This window comes from Rana temporaria, chromosome 2 (genome assembly GCF_905171775.1).
Source record: "Rana temporaria chromosome 2, aRanTem1.1, whole genome shotgun sequence".
Classification (NCBI taxonomy): domain Eukaryota; kingdom Metazoa; phylum Chordata; class Amphibia; order Anura; family Ranidae; genus Rana; species Rana temporaria.
The window spans coordinates 376,032,339-376,051,534 of NC_053490.1; the positions used below are offsets into that span (position 1 = coordinate 376,032,339).

At 42.0% G+C, this 19,196-nt stretch overlaps 1 protein-coding gene across 3 annotated transcripts in view; it reads left to right on the top strand.

The window, feature by feature from the left end:
• The window catches only part of ACACA (acetyl-CoA carboxylase alpha), a 510,335-nt gene that overhangs the window by 44,403 nt on the left and 446,736 nt on the right, over positions 1–19,196 (top strand). For all 3 annotated transcript variants that reach the window (XM_040337823.1, XM_040337822.1, XM_040337824.1), the window contains 4 exons: positions 2,537–2,675; positions 2,944–3,053; positions 10,754–10,835; positions 14,958–15,056. In XM_040337823.1, coding sequence (XP_040193757.1) covers positions 2,537–2,675; positions 2,944–3,053; positions 10,754–10,835; positions 14,958–15,056 — 430 coding nt within the window. The remainder of the gene's footprint in view (positions 1–2,536; positions 2,676–2,943; positions 3,054–10,753; positions 10,836–14,957; positions 15,057–19,196) is intronic.

Sequence of the window (19,196 nt, forward strand, 5' to 3'; positions counted from 1 at the left end):
CTTCCGGGTATGGGCTGCGGGACTGGGCGTTCCTATTTTGATTGACAGTCTTCCGAGAGGCTTCCGACGGTCGCATCCATCGCGTCACGATTTTCCGAAAGAAGCCGAACGTCGGTGCGCAGGCGCAGTATAGAGCCGCACCGACGTTTGCCTTCTTTCGGCTACTAGTGACGCGATGGATGCGACCGTCGGAAGCCTCTCGGAAGACTGTCAATCAAGAAGGAACGCCCGCTCCCGAAGACCCATACCCGGAAGCGACGGAGAAGATGCATCTCGAAAACGGTAAGTACGGATCATATTTTAAAACAACTAGCCGATTCCCCTAGACAAAACGAGCAGGAAGCTAAGGGGAAAAGAGAAAAAAAAAACATCATTGGGTGAACTCCCGCTTTAAAGACCAGATTAGTGATGTAACTGGGAGAAGAGTTGTAGATGGCTCTGTAAGTTGTTGTTAGTGTTATTGATAGAGGAGTAGCCGACATGGAGCGGTTGGTAAGGTGGATGAGCCTGGCAGCAACATTCATAATGGACTGAATGGGGAATAGCCTATGTAAAGATAATCCAATAAAAAGGGAGTTGCAGTTGTCGAGGTGAGAGATGACCAGGGAAGGGAACTAGGAGCTTTGTGGTGTCTTTGGTTAGGAAGGGGCGTATTTTGCAGGTATTACGGAGGTTGAGGCGGCAAGATTTGTACAGTAATTGGATGTGGGGCCGAAAAGGATAGTTCAGAGTCCAGGATTACACCTAGAACCTTGATATGCAGGGATGGACTGATGGTTGTTCTATCGATCTTGACAGAAAGATCAGGGGAAGGGTCACATAGGAGAGGAAATGTTATGAGATTTTGGCTTTAGTAAGCGTTTCCAGCTTACCTACTCAAATTTATTATTCATACCTCACAAAATGTGAAAATTTAACAGCAAAACTTTAAAGTACATTTTCTCAAGCCACGGACAGGAATACCAAAGTAAAGACGCACTTTATGAACACCACACCCATCTCAATCATCTCAATTAAAGGCTAAGTTCACCTTTTGAAACATGTTATATGTTCCACCTAAATTTAGGGTATAACATGTAGCAGCTCCTGCCATCAGTTCCCACCCCTTGGTGTGACAGTAAGGCTGCGTTATTCACTCATGATTTCCAATAAATGCATGAACTTCAACTACCGTCAGCCACTGCGACGGCTTGTAGTGCTAAGTGAACACGAGGACGCTGATGAGCGCTCTCGTATGTCATTCTCTGTTTTGATATCATATGGGCTTATTTCAGGGCTCGACAAATCCCGGTCGCCATGGCGACTTGGCTTGGAAGGTGGGCAAACAAAAAAAAAAATGTTTATTTTTTTTTGTGAGCTGGCACCATCTGGTGGTGAGCCGTTGGTATTACAAGTTATTACCACCAGATGTGTGAGCTGGCGCCATCTGGTGGTGGCCGTTGGTATTACAAGTTATTACCACCAGATGTGTGAGCTGCCGCCATCTGGTGGTGGCCGTTGGTATTACAAGTTAAGCATTACAAGTTAAACAGCAATTCTAATGTCATTTTTCACCATTTTTCACTGCCATCTTCTTCCCTCTAATTAGAACCCCCAAACATTATATATATTTTTTATCCTAACACCCTAGAGAATAAAATGGCGATCGTTGCAAAACTTTCTGTCACGCCGTATTTGCGCAGAGGTCTTACAAGCGCACTTTTTTGGGAAAAAATTACACTTTTTTTATTAAAAATAAGACAACAGTAAAGTTATCCCCATTTTTTTTAATATTATGAAAGATAATGTTACGCCGAGTAAATTCATACCCAACATGTCACGCTTCAAAATTGCGTCCGCTCGTGGAATGCCGACAAACTTTTACCCTTTAAAATATTCATAGGTGACGTTTAAAAAAATCTACAGGTTGCATGTTTTGAGTTACAGAGAAGGTCTAGGGCTAGAATTATTGCCCTCGCTCTACCAATCGCAGCGATACCTCACATGTGTGGTTTGAATACCCGTTACATATGCGGGCGCTGCTCACGTATGTGTTCGCTTCTGCGCGCAAGCTCGTCGGGACGGGGTGCGTTTTCTGGCTCCTAACTGTTTTAGCTGGCTCCTAGATTCCAAGCAAATTAGTCAAACCCTGGCTTATGGTAGAATGCACCGAATGCCCCGTACACACGATCAGAATTTCCGATGGCCTAAAATCTGATGGAATTTTTAGTCGGAATTTTGTTCAAGCTGTCTTGCATACACACTGTCAGACCAAATTGCGACCGTCCAAAACGCGGTGACGTAAAACGCTACGACGAGCCGAGAAAAATTAAGTTCAATGCTTCCGAGCATGCGTTGACTTGATTCTGAGCATGTGTGTTTTTTTTTGTCCGGAGTTGCACACAGACAATAGGAATTTACTATCGTTTTTTTTTGTCCATCAGAAAAAAATAAAACATGTTCTATTTCTAAACGCCAACTGAAAAAAAAAATTTCATCGGAAATTCCGATCGTGTGTACGCGGCATAAGTGTAATATTTTATTTCTTTTGTAACAGGTACTCATAGCTAATAATGGAATAGCAGCAGTAAAATGCATGCGTTCAATCAGACGATGGTCCTACGAGATGTTCCGAAATGAAAGGGCAATACGATTTGTTGTCATGGTGACGCCGGAGGACCTGAAAGCAAATGCAGGTTGGTGGTATTTGCTAGTATCCTATGGTTTTATTTTAATGGGATTTCTGGGGGGAAAAATGGAAATCCCCTATTGGATTGTGGTTATTGGATTGTGGTTTTGTCTCCTCTTCCCACAATATTCTTCTTTACATACATTTAGAGAAACCTATACTGATTTAATATAAATACCAAAAATGCATGGTTCTCTTTGTACAATATGATTTTTAATTTCATAACAAGCTTCTATGACTAACAGCGTTCTTTAATTTAATTTTATTTTATACAGAGTATATTAAGATGGCTGATCACTATGTACCTGTACCAGGAGGACCAAACAACAATAACTATGCAAATGTGGAGCTTATTCTTGATATCGCTAAAAGGATCCCTGTACAGGTAATAAAGCCTTTCTTTAGAAGGATTCTAAATAATACAATTGTGATTTGTCAGCCTTGGTATTCTTAAAATTTCTGCTAAAGGAGCCAAATCAAATGAAAATCTTTACATACAGCACTTCAGTTTTTCATCTAGCCATTGGTGTTGTGTACCTGTTCAGCCCAGTAGTGTATTTAGGTTTTGAGCTGCATTGGCCTGACTAAACTCGTGCACCCCCTAATTTAAATATGACCCACCCCTTTCTGTCAAGGCCACACCCCTTTCTGACCCGGCCTGACATTTTCGAGTGGGGACACTAGTTCTGAGGGCCTGGGGGGGGGGGGGGTGCAATGGATTCCCTCTCACTTCCTGTTTGGCTATGGGGCAGGAAGTGAAGGGAAATCTCTGCAATGGGACAGTGATGGTAAAAAATAAACTGACAGGGGCTATAACTATAGGCTGTTGCCTATAGTTCTACTTTAACCACTTCCCGCCCGGTCAATAGCATATTGACATCCGGGAAGTGGTTGTGTTATCCTGACTGGGCGTCTATTGACATCCAGCAGGATAACAGCCACCGTGCATCGTGGCGATCGGTGGTACGGTGTGCCAGTCTGACATACTGCAACAACGATCTCGACCTCCTGGCGGAGGCTCTCAGCCGTGTCCAATCACGGCTGATCACGATGTAAACAGGAAGAGCTGTTGATCAGCTTTTCCTCACTCGCGTCGCGACAAACGCGAGTAGAGGAGAGCGCAGTCCCCCCTCGGATGCCCACACTGGACCACCAGGATGCTGCCCATGATCACCAGGGAAGCACCTAACATGTGGATGGCCAGTTAAGTCCCCCATGGCCATCCACATGTACAAATGTATCCATAATGTATGCATAACATATGCCACAAATGGGCACTGACTGGCACCATCATGGCACAAACAAAATTTGTGATGCCCAGCAATGCCACCCACCAGTGTCATCAGTGCCACCCACCATTGTCCACCAGTGCCACCTATCAGTGCCCATCTGTGCCCATTTGTTCCACCTATTAGTGCCACCCATAAGTACCCATCAGTGTCGCCTATGTGTGCCCATCAGTGCCGCCTATGAGTGTCGCATATCAGTGCCACCTATCAGTACCGCCTATGTGCCCATCATCAGTGTCATCTCATTGGTGCCACCTCATCGGTTCCCATTAGTACAGCCTTATCAGTGCCCGTCATTGAAGAAAAGGTACTTATTTACTAAAAAAACTAACCGAAACAAAGAAACATATTTTTTTTCAAACTTTTCGCTTTTTTTTATTTGTTGCGCAAAAAAAAAATGCAGAGGTGATCAAATACCACCAAAAGAAAGCTCTATTTGTGGGAACAAAATGATAAAAAATGTGTTTGGGTACAGTGTAGCATGACTGCGCAATTCAAATTGCGACAGCCCTGAAGCTGAAAATTGGCTTGGGCAGGAAGGTGTATAAGTGCCTGGTATTGAAGTGGTTAAGCACAAATTTCTGATAATTTTATCAAAGATATAGCCATAGCAATGGTGCAGCAGAAAACATATAGCACAGGGAGGACGGCTTGTGGTCCAGGATGATAGTCTAGTCAAAATTAGAAGCAGCGCCCCCCCCCCACAGTTGCGGAATTCCGGCCGCCCACATACCGAAAGCAGTGGGGGCGCTAGACTAATTCGCCTCTCAGCCCAGTCCGCCCTATAAGACTGGCCCTACACCAACGGTGTAGCACAAGCCGGCGGGACTCTTTTCGGGCTGCCCCCCTGCAAAGTGCTGCCCTAGGCAATTGTTGTGACTTATACATTTCTCAGATCCACTTGTCAGATGTGATTTTGGTAAAGGTTACATAGCTGAGGTTTTGGGAAGCATACCCAGACCCTGGGGCACACTAGTGCGATATGTAGATGTAACTTGAGTCGCACAAAATTGCATGACAGTGGAAATCGCGTTGTTTTCAATGGTGTCTGTTCCCATCATGCTGCTCAGCACAGAATGGTATTGGAACAGATTTCTGTACTACGGTGAAATCCCAGCGTGTTTCTGGCCATAGAATATGCAAACCTTGTCCAAGTAGCACTACATAATCTCACTGAAAGTCAGATCAAAATCAGAGAGCAGCAGTGTGAGCCCCAATAGCCCTGTGATATGCATGTTGGAGTCTACCTGCTGATTTAACTCAAATTAAAGTGCATTTAATTTTTTGCAGTCAAATTTGAGAAACCCCCACTATGGTTATGTGTTCCCTTTCACACAGAATACCTAAAAATAATAAGAAACAAGTCTTACTTTTCTATATTTCTTTGCAGCAGGTTTATACATAGAACTGCATAGGCAGCTTGCAAGCTATTCTGAATAATTTTAATGCGCAATTAGTGGGACCAACTTAGCGACATTTTTGTGTAAAAGTGCATTAGCATACAATGTACCATCCAAGCCTTTAGATGTTTAACCCTTTGTTTAGAACAGACTGTGTTCATATCTACTTTACAGCACAGTACAGACAGGGCTCATTTTGGTAAAAATTACGCCACATTCCCATCCTTAACATTATAAAGAAAGGGAACGCTAGACAGGATTTTTAAGCTATGCTTAAATAGAACTAGACCAAAAATGTGTGAGTTTGTAATATAGCTAGAAAATGTTATTGAAAGTACCGTATATACTCGAGTATAAGCTGACCCGAATATAAGCCGAGGCACCTAATTTTACCACAAACAACTGGGAAAACGTATTGACTCGAGTATAAGCCTAGGGTGTCCATCTGCATGCCTCACTGTGCCTCACAACAAACTTTGCACACTTGTAGAGGAGAAATGGGGCCGGTACCGGGTCACCGAAAAAAATACCGTTTAACATGTGAGTCTATGGAAAGGGTGCCCGGCTTTGAAAAATCGGTTGGGTTCCCCGGACAACAAACTTTGTACACTTGTAGAGGAAGGGTGGCCTACATTCTGGGCAAAATCATCACCCCTAGCTCCAAAGTCAAAAGTCTCTGTGTCATTTTCGACACCTACATGACAATGGACGCACAAATGGGGTCAGTAGTCAGCAGATCTCACCATCTGCTGCGCCTACTACGCAGACTTATTCCATTTATTCCTAAAGAAGACGTAGCAGTCGTGGTAGGAACAATCGTGAACTCCAGACTGGCCTATGCAAATGCCCTTTACCTCGGACTCCCAAAGTACCAGATCGCTCGTCTGCAAGCCGTTCAGAACACGGCCGCCAGAATTGTGACTGGACAAAAAACATGGGAATCAATCTCACCTTCGTTGAGAACCCTTCACTGGCTGCCAGTAAAGGACAAAAAATTGCTTTTAAAGCACTCTGTCTGACGCATAAGTGTAGGGCTGCAACTAACGATTATTTTCATAATCGATTAGTTGGCCGATTATTGTTTCGTTTAATCGATTAATCGGATAATAGCCTTAAAAAAAACAATTATTAAATTTTTACAATTTTTTAGGCCAATTTGTTGTTGGGCAGATTACAAAACGCAAATTGCCGCAAAAAAAACATTACATGCTTTTCTGCAGCTTCTCCATTGAAGTATATTGAACCAAAAAAAAAAAAATAGCACCGTTTCGCGTTAAAAAGTCTCGGCCCCTTTCCAAATACGCAGCAGCTGAAAATCATGGATGTGAACGTGTCCCATAGGAAAACGTGTAAATGAACTGTAGTGTGTTTTCTTCAAAAAGCACCAGAAAACAGAGGTGTGAACCCAGGCCTGAGATGTTTAGTAACATAATGGGGTTAAAAAAACAAAAATAAGTACAAAAAGAGCAAATAAATTTGCTTTTTTTTGTACTATAAAGGGATAATTTTAGTTGTTTTAACCCCATTATGTTACTGGCCGATTAATCAATTATGAAAATTGTAATCGATTAATTTCATAATCGATTAGTTGTCGATTAATCGATTAGTTGTTTCGGCCCTACATAAGTGCATCCATGGGAAGGCTCCGCAATATCTATGCGAAAAGAAAAATGCCCACAATTCCAATCGAGTTTTGCGATCCACTGACCAAAATCTGCTCCAGATACCCAAAGCTAGATACAAGTCCAAGGGAGAAAGAAGGTTTGCGGTACAAGGTCCTAGACTATGGAACGCTTTACCAACCAGCATTCGGTTGGAGGAAAACCACCTAACCTTCAGAAGACAGATCAAAACTCTGCTCTTTTGATGTCTAGAAAGATAGGAACAACTAGCGCCCAGAGGCGATTCAGTTCGTATGCGCCGCGCTATATAAGTTTTTCATCCATTCATTCATTCATCCATTCATTCATTCATTCAATTATGTGTGCCAATTTTGGGGTCCAGGGGAAATACGGCCGGCCGGTACCGGGTCCCCAAAGTCTGGGAGGTCAGGCGCAAAAAGGTGACTCCAGTATAAGCCGAGGGGGGCATTTTCAGCACAAAAAAATGTGCTGAAAAACTCGGCTTATACTCGAGTATATACGGTAATGTTGGTTAAAACGGCACTAGAGGTTCGCCAGTATGGAAAAAACCCTCTGCCTACTTTTATTTCCTGCAAATTTTGTATTATTTTTTAATTTTACTATACATGGTTGAGATTATCTTTTGAACACAAGAGGTAAACTGACACTTGAAATGCAGTTTTGGTAAGCTTGCCAGCCTCATGTGACCCAATAATTTTTGCCAATTTAGGACCATTTTAAACAGAAAAAAAGCAGCTCACAAATGAAAGCCGTACTATAGTAAGTTTTGATATTGTAATTTAGATAACATGCATTCAATAGTAAATTATGATTGCTGAGGCAACAAGAATTTTAAGGAATTAAGTGGTTCCCAACTTAATTTGAGCATTTTACGTATTGAAATACATTTTTATGACCATCTTTAGTAAGTGAAGTAAAGACTACTCTGTCCACATCAGAATCGGCCATCTCCTCTACATGCTTTTTTAGGTGGGTAAGGTTTAGTATCTTTGTATGTTTTGAGGTTTTAGATATTGGATTAGGTTACATTGGTCTTTATTAAATTACCTTGGCCTTATTTAAAACATTTTACTAGTTTAGTGATGTACCACTTCTGATAAAATCAAATTTCAGCTTGCAGCAATTATTTAGTGTAGCCACCGAAAGGAAATATGAAAACGATTGCTCTGGGATCCTCTAACTTGCTTATTATTGTTTGGACCCTGTAGTCATTTCCACACATATTTCCATGAGATTATATGTGGATTTAACATATTTTATCCATGTAATTTACCTGTAAAAGCTTCCATTGTATAGACATCCAAAAGCCCTGGTTTGCTGTTGGGGGGGCACCAACCCAGATGTGATGTCAGCAGACTCGGAGCTGTCACCCAAGTGCTACTTTATAGTATTCCCTTTCAATTAGGGAGGGAGGAGCGAAGGAGCTGGATCAGCATAGACATTAAGGGCCATGATGTACAAGAAGGGAGGGGGCTATGCTAAGAAATTTACTCCCCTAAATAAGTACAATTTTCTTGCAAGTTGTAAGGCGCATGGCAAGCGAATACAGCATTTTTATTTTATTTCTGAAAAGGAAAAACCCTAAAAGTGAGAATTTTTAAAATACCAGATTTTTCTCTGCTTATGCTTGCAATGTTTAAAGTTGGTTACAGGGTCTCTTAAGCATGTAGCTGTGTTTTGAGAACGGTATTGGCCACCATTCCTAGTCTTCTAAAACTGCTGGTTGCCTGGCCGCATCCTGATGTTCTGAATGAATGAATGAATGAAAGACTTATATAGCGCGGCACATGCAAACTAAATCGCCTCTGGGCGCTTGAATGTAATAGTGTTAAGTTATTGAACAAGTATAGTGCGATACATGACAGCAGGAATTCAAGACTTCCATACTTATATCAGGTCTGTTGAGTGCAGTAGTTGAAGAATTTTCATTGCCGCCAGGGAAATGGGCAATTTAGGATTAAAATGGACTATATCTTTCTTTAAAGGAGAAGTCCAGCCTGAGCTTTTTAAGCTGGGCTTCTCCTAAGGGTCACTGGAGTGCAATTAGTTTTGCACTCCAGTGAGGCCCCGTACACACGACCGGGTTTCTCGGCAGAATTCAGCCAGAAACTCGATCGGAGCTGTATTCTGCCGAGAAACCCGGCCGTGTGTACACTTTCGGCCTAGGAAACCGACGAGGATCTCGTCGGGCCAAATAGAGAACATGTTCTCTATTTCCTCGTTAGTCAACGGGGAAACTTGGCTCGCCGAGATCCTCGGCGGCTTCACAAGGAACTCGACGAGCAAAACGATGTGTTTTGCCCGTCGAGTTTCTCAGACATGTGTACGGGGCCTCACGCGTTTTTAGCGGAGAGCGGTCTGAAGTCCGCTCTCCACTGACGTCACTGACGTCAATCGTGGCAATGTCTAATCCCGACTTTCAAGTCTGGATCCACCAGCTGCCCTGATTGATGGCAGTCTTAGCGAGCCGCTGAGACAGCCTCACCCCGCCCCTCCACTGCTCAGCGCTCAAATGAGCACTGAGAAGTAGAGCAGAAGCCATGATGACTGATAGTCAGCATCTCTCTGCTCGGGGAGGAGTGAGAACCGAGCCATCAGCAGTGTTCGGTGGCTTGGTTCTCAGTGCAGAGATTTCCGGGGGACAGCTGCAGCATCAGCCTAATGCTGCATTCAGCTAGGTAAGTATGGATATCAAAAAAATGAAAAAAAAAAAAAAAAAACGAAACTTCTCTTTTTTAATGATGGGTTTCATATACTGACATGGTAAAGAGGAATGCTAGGTAGTAACCTATGACAATTTATATAGTTTAGCACTTTGATATTTTCTTGTTCAATATTTTTATTGAGTTTTACATGGGAAAAAAAAGCAAACAAAATGTAATAAGCAACATATTATGAGATACATATACAATAAGTAGAAACATGTCAATGCTTCGCACTTTGATATTTTATTCCAGTAGAGACAATAGTTCTGCATAATAAAATAGGATGATGGAAATCATATTTTAAAATATAACATCAAGTCAATCTAAATAAAGATATTTATGTTCAGGATTACATAGTTATATGAAAAAAATGGGAAATCAACTGCGCTAATATGTTAAGTGATAGACAATAAATGATAATGTGTAAACAATCCAATGTGATAAAGTGAAGCTGCACCTTACTGGGTATATATAAACAGTAAAAACATAGAGAAAAAACAAGATGCGCTACACATAATAAAAATGCATAAATGTGTCCAAAAACGAATAAAGTAAATCATCCGTGAAAAATATGATGAATATAAATGAACAACAAATTATCAGAAAAAAGTCCTTAATGGAAGCAAAAAACTCCTTTCACCAGTGAATATGAAAAGAAAAGTCCATGTTGGTAAGTGACAATCCAAAAAAAGAAAAAGAAGAGACCTCCACCAAACGAGTAATGAATCTGCTTACCAGATTCCCGGTGGTCTCTTAGTTAAAAGAAGACCCCAGGTAGCATGAAGATTTTAAACTCTACGGAGTAAAGGCTTGTATGGACAATCCAGATAACGATCTCGGTTGCACTCCCGTGTTAGAGGATACGATGACCATACTCCTTCGCTGCCAGTTCCAGCAATGTCTCCTCTCTACTTCCTCACACTTTATTTGTTTGTGTTGGAATTATTGGTTAAACATTAGGAATTATTGTTCATAACCTGGCCTTTATACATTATATTGCTGGGTAGTTAATGCTTCTGAAACCTATTGTTTTGCTATTTTCCTTTAGGCTGTGTGGGCTGGATGGGGACATGCTTCGGAAAATCCCAAACTGCCTGAATTACTACACAAGAATGGCATTGCGTTTATGGGTAAGAACTGGAAATTAACATTTTTAAAGGGAAAAGTAAACTAATAGGTGTTCAAATTGCCAAAAAATATGTATACATAACAGAAACTTTGCTTTTAATAATTTTTTATTTTAAGTCCTGAAAATCATTCCAACTGGGAATTGGTACTTGCAGTATTGCAGTATTCTTGCAATTATGTGGCATACAGTTGCAAATAAAAAGTATGTGACCCTTTTGGAATGATATGGATTTCTTCACAAATTGGTCATAAAATGTGATCTGATCTTTATCAAAGTCACAAAAATAGACAATCACAGTCTGCTTAAACTAATAACACCCAAATAATTAAATGTTACCATGTTTTTATTGAACACACAATATAAACAATTCACAGTGCTGGTGGAAAAAGTATGTGAACCCATAGACTAATGACATCTCCAAGAGCTAATTGGAGTGAGGTGTCAGCCAAGTCCAATCAATGAGATGAGATTGGAAGTGTTGGTTACAGCTGCCCTATAAAAAACACACACCAGTTCTGGGTTTGCTTTTCACAAACATTGCCTGATGTGAATGATGCCTCTCACAAAAGAGCTCTCAGAAGACCTACGATTAAGAATTGATGACTTGCATAAAGCTGGAAAGGGTTATAAAAGTATCTCCAAAAGCCTTGCTGTTCATCAGTCCACGGTAAGACACATTGGGCCAGATTCAGATACGAGATACGACGGCGTATCTCCAGATACGCCGTCGTATCTCTGAGTGCGGGCCGTCCTATCTATGCGCCTGATTCAGAGAATCGGTTACGCATAGATTTCCCTAAGATCCGACCAGCGTAAGTGTCTTACACCGTCGTATCTTAGGCTGCATATTTACGCTGGCCGCTAGGTGGCGCTTCCGTATAGTTACGCAAGGAATATGCTAATTAGGTATTTACGCCGATTCAGAAACGTACGTCCCGCCGGCGCATTTTTTCACGCCGTTTACGTTAGGCTTTTTTCGGAGTATAGTTATTCCTGCTATATGAGGCGTAGCTAATGTTAAGTATGGACGTCGTTTCCGCGGCGAGTTTTGAAAATTTTACTTTGTTTGCGTAAGTCGTTCGCGAATAGGGCTGGACGTCATTTACATTCACGTCTAATCCAATACGTCCTTGCGGTGTACTTTGGAGCAATGCACACTGGGATATTTTATGGACGGCACATGCGCCGTTCACAAAAAATGTAAAATACGCGGGGTCATCTTAAATTTATATAAAACACGCCCACAACATCCCCATTTGAATTAGGCGAGCTTACGCCGCCACACATACGTTACGCCGCCGTAACTAAGGGCGCAAGTTCTTTCTGCATACGGAACTTGCGCCCAAAGTTACAGCGGCGTACCGTATCTGAGATACGTTACCCCCGCAGATAGATAGACAAATCTATCTGAATCCGGGCCATTGTCTGTATGGAGAAAGTTCATCACTGCTGCTACTCTTCCTAGGAGTGGCCATCCTGTAAAGATGACTGAGAGAGCACAGTGCAGACTGCTCAATGAGGTGAAGAAGAATCCTAGAGTGTCCGCTAAAGACTTACAAAAGTCTCTGGCATATGCTAACATCCCTGTTAGCGAATCTACGATACGTAAAACACTAAACAAATATGGATGTCATGGGAGGATACCACAGAGGAAGCCACTGCTGTCCAAAAAAACATTGCTGCACGTTTTACAGTTTGCACAAGAGCACCTGGATGTTCCACAGCAGTACTGGCAAAATATTCTGTGGACAGATGAAACCAAAGTTGAGTTGTTTGGAAGAAACACACAACACTATGTGTGGAGAAAAAGAGGCACAGCACACCAACATCCAAACCTCATCCCAACTGTGAAGTATGGTGGTGGGGGCATCATGGTTTGGGGCTGCTTTGCTGCATCAGGGCCTGGACAGATTGCTATCATCGAAGGAAAAATGAATTCCTAAGTTTATTAATACATTTTGCAGGAGAACTTAAGGCCATCTGTCCACCAGCTGAAGCTCAACAGAAGATGGGTGTTGCAACAAGACAACGACTCAAAGCATAGAAGTAAATCAACAACAGAATGGCTTAAACGGAATAAAATACGCCTTCTGGAGTGGCCCAGTCAGAGTCCTGACCTCACCCCGATTGAGATGATGTGGCATGACCTCAAGAAAGCGATTCACACCAGACATCCCAAGAATATTGCTGAACTGAAACCATTCTGAAAAGAGGAATGGTCAAGAATTACTCCTGACCGTTGTGCATGTCTGATCTGCAACTACAGGAAACGTTTGGTTGAAGTTATTGCTGCCAAAAGAGGTTCAACCAGTTATTAAATCCGACGTTTTGGAGCCATGCAGGACCCCTTAATCAGGCATGTGACCGATACAGGCAATCCCCAAGTTAAACATCTGACTTACATAGGACTCATACTTAAGAATGGAGGCAGCGTAATGTCATGCTTGTCCCGGAAACCACCGTGTGGTCATCTTGCTGCTCACCGCATGCTACTACCTACTGTCCGGCAGACCTGGCAACAATCCCACATCACTGTATGGCCACTTAACCATCCGCTATGCTATCCAAACGTAAAAAAAACGATTTTTGGCTGGATTTGCCCCTAAAAAATGTACCTGTTCCAACTTGCATGAAAATGTCATTTAAATGAAATTAAGGTTCTGTAGGTTAGTTCTTATATTGTTCATAAGCCTGTATATAATGAGGAGGTTATAGGGAAAGGGTGCACTTAGCCCCATAAGTAAAATATTTTTTGTTATGCTTAAAGTGGAACTTGCATAAAAATGCAAAGTCTACTTATTCTGTGGCTTACCACCCCCCATTTGCCTTGTTTAGCTTTGGTGATGTCACTGAGCCTCAGCTGTCTTAAAAGCTGAGGATCCAAATCAGGTAAGAAGACGTGTCAGCACTGTTATAGTGCTTTCTTATGGGATTTGGGGTCCTGAGCTTTTCCAGGATCCAGCAAGAAAGCCCAGTGCTGCAAGATGTTAAGAACGTATTCCTTGTTTTCTGTCAGTCTTTTTAACAGGGAAGTGGAGGGTCAGACTTTGAATAGTCAAGCAAGTTGTGGTTTAAAAATACATACAAACAAAAAAAATCTTGCAATACAACTTCAGTAGGAGCCTTGTTTGTGTCCAAAAATACAATATACACTTTACTCTTGTCTAAAAGGTGCCAACAAGCCCTACAGTGGTTCCTAAAGGGGTCATAGATGCAGTATCTCACAAAAGTGAGTATGCCCCTCACATTTTTATGTGACAGCACTGAAGAAATTACACATTGCTACAATGTAAAGTTGTGAGTGTACAACTTGTGTAAATTTGCTGTCTCCTCAAAATAACTCAACACACAGCCATTATTGTCTAAACCGCTGGCAACAAAAGTGAGTACACCCCTAAGTGAAAATGTATAAATTGGACCCAATTAGCCATTTTCCCTCATGTGACTTGTTAGTGTTACAAGGTCTCAGATGTGAATGGTGAGCAGGTGTGTTCAATTTGGTGTTATCGCTCTCACTCTCTCATACTGGTCACTGGAAGTTCAACATGGCAACTCAGGGTAAAGAACTCTCTGAGGATCTGAAAAATAAAAAAATTGTTTCTCTACATAAAGATGGGCAAGGCTATAAGAAGATGGCCAAGACCCTGAAACGGAGCTGCAGCATGGTGGCCAAGACCATACAGCAGTTTAACAGGAGGTGGAGGAGCTCAAGGTCTCTAACATCCACCAGCACCGTGATGTCATCATGAAGGAGTGGAAGAGAACTCCAGTGGCAACCTGTAAAGCTCTGGTGAACTCCATGCCCAAGAGGGTTAAGGCAGTGCTGGAATATAATGGTGGCCACACAAAATATTGACACTTTGGGCCCAATTGGGACATTTTCACTTAGGGGTGTACTCACTTTTGTGAGATACTGTATATAAGACACGAAGGCTTACAGTGGTCACCACTTTGTGTTTTTTTTATTGCATCCTATATTTTGTTGCTAAACCTGTATTGTGCTGTGTATTTTCTTCCTAAACTAAACTTGAATTGACATTCCAGCGAAAAGTCAGTTGAGCTTTCTTGATCAACAGTCATTAACCAGTGTTATAAATGTTTTGTTTTCTCTGCTGTTTTTCAGGTCCACCTAGTCAGGCAATGTGGGCATTAGGAGATAAAATTGCATCCTCAATTGTTGCCCAAACGGCTGGAATCCCTACACTTCCCTGGAGTGGCAATGGTAAGAACGTACATTTAGATTATTTCATTTTTTGTAGTTATATTTATTCACCACATATCTGTGAAAAAAATTTAGGCAGTTAAAATACTGTAAAGGGAGGATGGTTTCAATAATGCAATTAATAATTTTTATTCATCAACTAACAACCTATAAACTGCATAAACAGAAAAAAAATCAAAACAATATTTGCTATGTCCACCCTTTTGCCTTTAAAATGACATTGATTCTTCCAAGTACACTAATTACATTCTGTGCCGGCCCAGGACCTCTGCATTCCCCCTCACCTTACTACCTAACACTTTATGTAGTTGCTGGGTGGTGGGTTAGCAAAGGGTAATGAAACAGTTTTGTGTAAAATGATAGCTCTGTGGCTGCCGATATTACTTCCAAGATGGGGACACCCAGTACCAGTTTTGCAGCTTTTGTATGTCTAGACAACGGAGGCCTCTACAGGTAACAAAAACGTGCATATAATACATTGTATCCATATATCATGTTATGGGAAGATTGTTGTTGAAATAAAGGGTATTGTTAAATCAAACAAAATCAGCTCTTCTAATCTTTCCTTCCCTACTCTATCCAAAAGGAAAAAATTCAATCTTCATTGTTGGCAGTCTTTTATATACAGTGAGGAAAATAAGTATTTGAACACCCTGCTATTTTGCAAGTTCTCCCACTTGGAAATCATGGAGGGGTCTGAAATTGTCATCGTAGGTGCATGTCCACTGTGAGAGACATAATCAAAAAGATTTTTTCCAGAAATCACAATTTATGATTTTTTAACTATTTATTTGTATGATACAGCTGCAAATAAGTATTTGAACACCTGTCTATCAGCTAGAATTCTGACCCTCAAAGACCTGTTAGTCTGCCATTAAAATGTCCTCCTCCACTCCATTTATTATCCTAAATTAGATGCACCTGTTTGAAGTCATTAGCTGCATAAAGACACCTGTCCACCCCATACAATCAGTAAGAATCCAACTACTAACATGGCCAAGACCAAAGAGCTGTCCAAAGACACTAGAGACAAAATTGTACACCTCCACAAGGCTGGAAAGGGCTACGGGGAAATTGCCAAGCAGCTTGGTGAAAAAAGGTCCACTGTTGGAGCAATCATTAGAAAATGGAAGAAGCTAAACATGACTGTCAATCTCCCTCGGACTGGGGCTCCATGCAAAATCTCACCTCGTGGGGTCTCAATGATCCTAAGAATGGTGAGAAATCAGCCCAGGACTACACGGGAGGAGCTGGTCAATGACCTGAAAAGAGCTGGGACCACCGTTTCCAAGGTTACTGTTGGTAATACACTAAGACGTCATGGTTTGAAATCATGCATGGCACGGAAGGTTCCCCTGCTTAAACCAGCACATGTCAAGGCCCGTCTTAAGTTTGCCAATGACCATTTGGATGATCCAGAGGAGTCATGGGAGAAAGTCATGTGGTCAGATGAGACCAAAATAGAACTTTTTGGTCATAATTCCACTAACCGTGTTTGGAGGAAGAAGAATGATGAGTACCATCCCAAGAACACCATCCCTACTGTGAAGCATGGGGGTGGTAGCATCATGCTTTGGGGGCGTTTTTCTGCACATGGGACAGGGCGACTGCACTGTATTAAGGAGAGGATGACCGGGGCCATGTATTGCGAGATTTTGGGCAACAACCTCCTTCCCTCAGTTAGAGCTTTGAAGATGGGTCGAGGCTGGGTCTTCCAACATGACAATGACCCGAAGCACACAGCCAGGATAACCAAGGAGTGGCTCTGTAAGAAGCATATCAAGGTTCTGGCGTGGCCTAGCCAGTCTCCAGACCTAAACCCAATAGAGAATCTTTGGAGGGAGCTCAAACTCCGTGTTTCTCAGCGACAGCCCAGAAACCTGACTGATCTAGAGAAGATCTGTGTGGAGGAGTGGGCCAAAATCCCTCCTCCAGTGTGTGCAAACCTGGTGAAAAACTACAAGAAACGTTTGACCTCTGTAATTGCAAACAAAGGCTACTGTACCAAATATTAACATTGTTTTTCTCAGGTGTTCAAATACTTATTTGCAGCTGTATCATACAAATAAATAGTTCAAAAAATCCAGAAATCACAATGTATGATTTTTTTTATTATGTCTCTCACAGTGGACATGCACCTACGATAACAATTTCAGACCCCTCCATTATTTCCAAGTGGGAGAACTTGCAAAATAGCAGGGTGTTCAAATACTTATTTTCATCACTGTAAATGCATTTTAAAGTTTTATCAGGGATGCAAATAGCACATTTTCTTGGTTGACATAGGTTGCCATTTCTGAGTTTCTTAGAGGAAGTAAACCATACTACTGAATTTTACTTCCGACGGTCGCATACATCGCGTCACGAGTAGCCGAAAGAAGTCGAACGTCGGTGCGGCTCTATACGGCGCCTGCGCACCGACGTTCGGCTACTTTCGGAAAATCGTGACGCGATAGATGCGACCGTCGGAAGCCTGTCAATCAAGTAGAAATGCCCATACCCGGAAGCGGCGGAGAAGATGCATCTCTAAAACGGTAAGTACGGCTTCGATTTTAAAAAAAACTACCCGATTCCCCTTGACAAAATGAGCATCAATCTAAGGTTAAAAATTAACTTTTCGGGTGAACCTCCACTTCAAGGAGGTGTGAATTACTGGGCGTGCCGCAATTCATACTGGGAAATGTAGTTCTTACATGAACGAGCGATGAAAACCAGGAAGTGAATGAGAGAACAGAAACTAAAATGCCGGAGGTGATATAGATGAAGGAATTTAATAGGTATTTACTCGTTTTTTAAAAGAATCATTACACTTTTCTGTCTGTCTACCTTGCAGACATTAATTTTAGGCAATTTTTTTTTCCTTTAGTGACTCTTTAAGCCTATAATAAGGCTTACCTATAGGTAGTGTAAATAGCTCCTAAACATGCACAGTTTATGAGATATTTACTGTACATGCAGCCAGTGAAATCACTGGCGCATGCGCTCTGATGGAACAGCCACCTGTGCCATTTCTTCAGAGCCCTGTGCCGTGACCTGCAGCTCCCACGTGCATGTGTGGAAGTGACGTCATTGCGACCCCAGCCCCTTCACAGTGCCGGAGCCCACGAACTGGGAAGAAACTCTGGGGAAGATGTCAACCATCTCAGCGGTGTGCGGGCGCCACTGGAGGGCTTTGTTCTAAAGTATTTCATAATGAGCTAGTATGCGATGCATACTAGCTTCTTATGCCTTCGTCTTACAGGTTTTTTTTTTCAAGAGTTTACAACCTCTTTAACCACTTCAGCCCCGGAGCATTTTGCTTGTCAATGACCGGGCCACTTTTTGCGATTCGGCACTGCGTCGCTTTAACTGACAATTGCGCGGTCGTGCGACGTGGCTCCCAAACAAAATTGGCGTCTTTTTTTTTCCCCACAAATAGAGCTTTCTTTTGGTGGTATTTGATCACCTCTGAGGTTTTAATTTTTTGTGCTATAAACATAAAGAGAGCGACAATTTTGAAAAAAAATAATATTTTTTACTTTTTGCTGTAATAAATATCCCCCAAAAATATATAAAAAAGCTTTTTTTTCCTCAGTTTAGGCTGATACGTATTCTTCTACATATTTTTTGTAAAAAAAATCGCAATAAGCGTTTATTGATTTGTTTGCCCAAAAGTTATAGCGTCTACAAAATAGGGGATAGATTTATGGCATTTTTCTTAATATTTTTTTTTACTAGTAATGGCGGCGATCTGCAATTTTTTTATTTTTTTTATCGGTACTGCGACCTTATGGCGGACACTTTTGACACATTTTTGGGACCATTGGCATTTTTATAGCGATCAGTGCTATAAAAATGCATTGATTACTGTAAAAATGTCACTGGCAGGGAAGGGGTTAACACTAAGGGGCGAGGAAGGGGTTAACACTAAGGGGCGAGAAAGGGGTTAATTATGTTCCCTCATTGTTTTCTAACTGAAGGGGGGGTGGGACTGACTAGGGGAAATGACAGATCGCTGTTCATACATTGTACGGGCACACGCATCTGCACCAGGGGCGAGCAGGGGGCGCGCGCCCCTAGTGGCTGAAATGCAAAATCACGTTATATTACGTGATTTTGCGAAGGCCAAGCCGACCTGCCGCCGTAAAACTACGGTGGGCG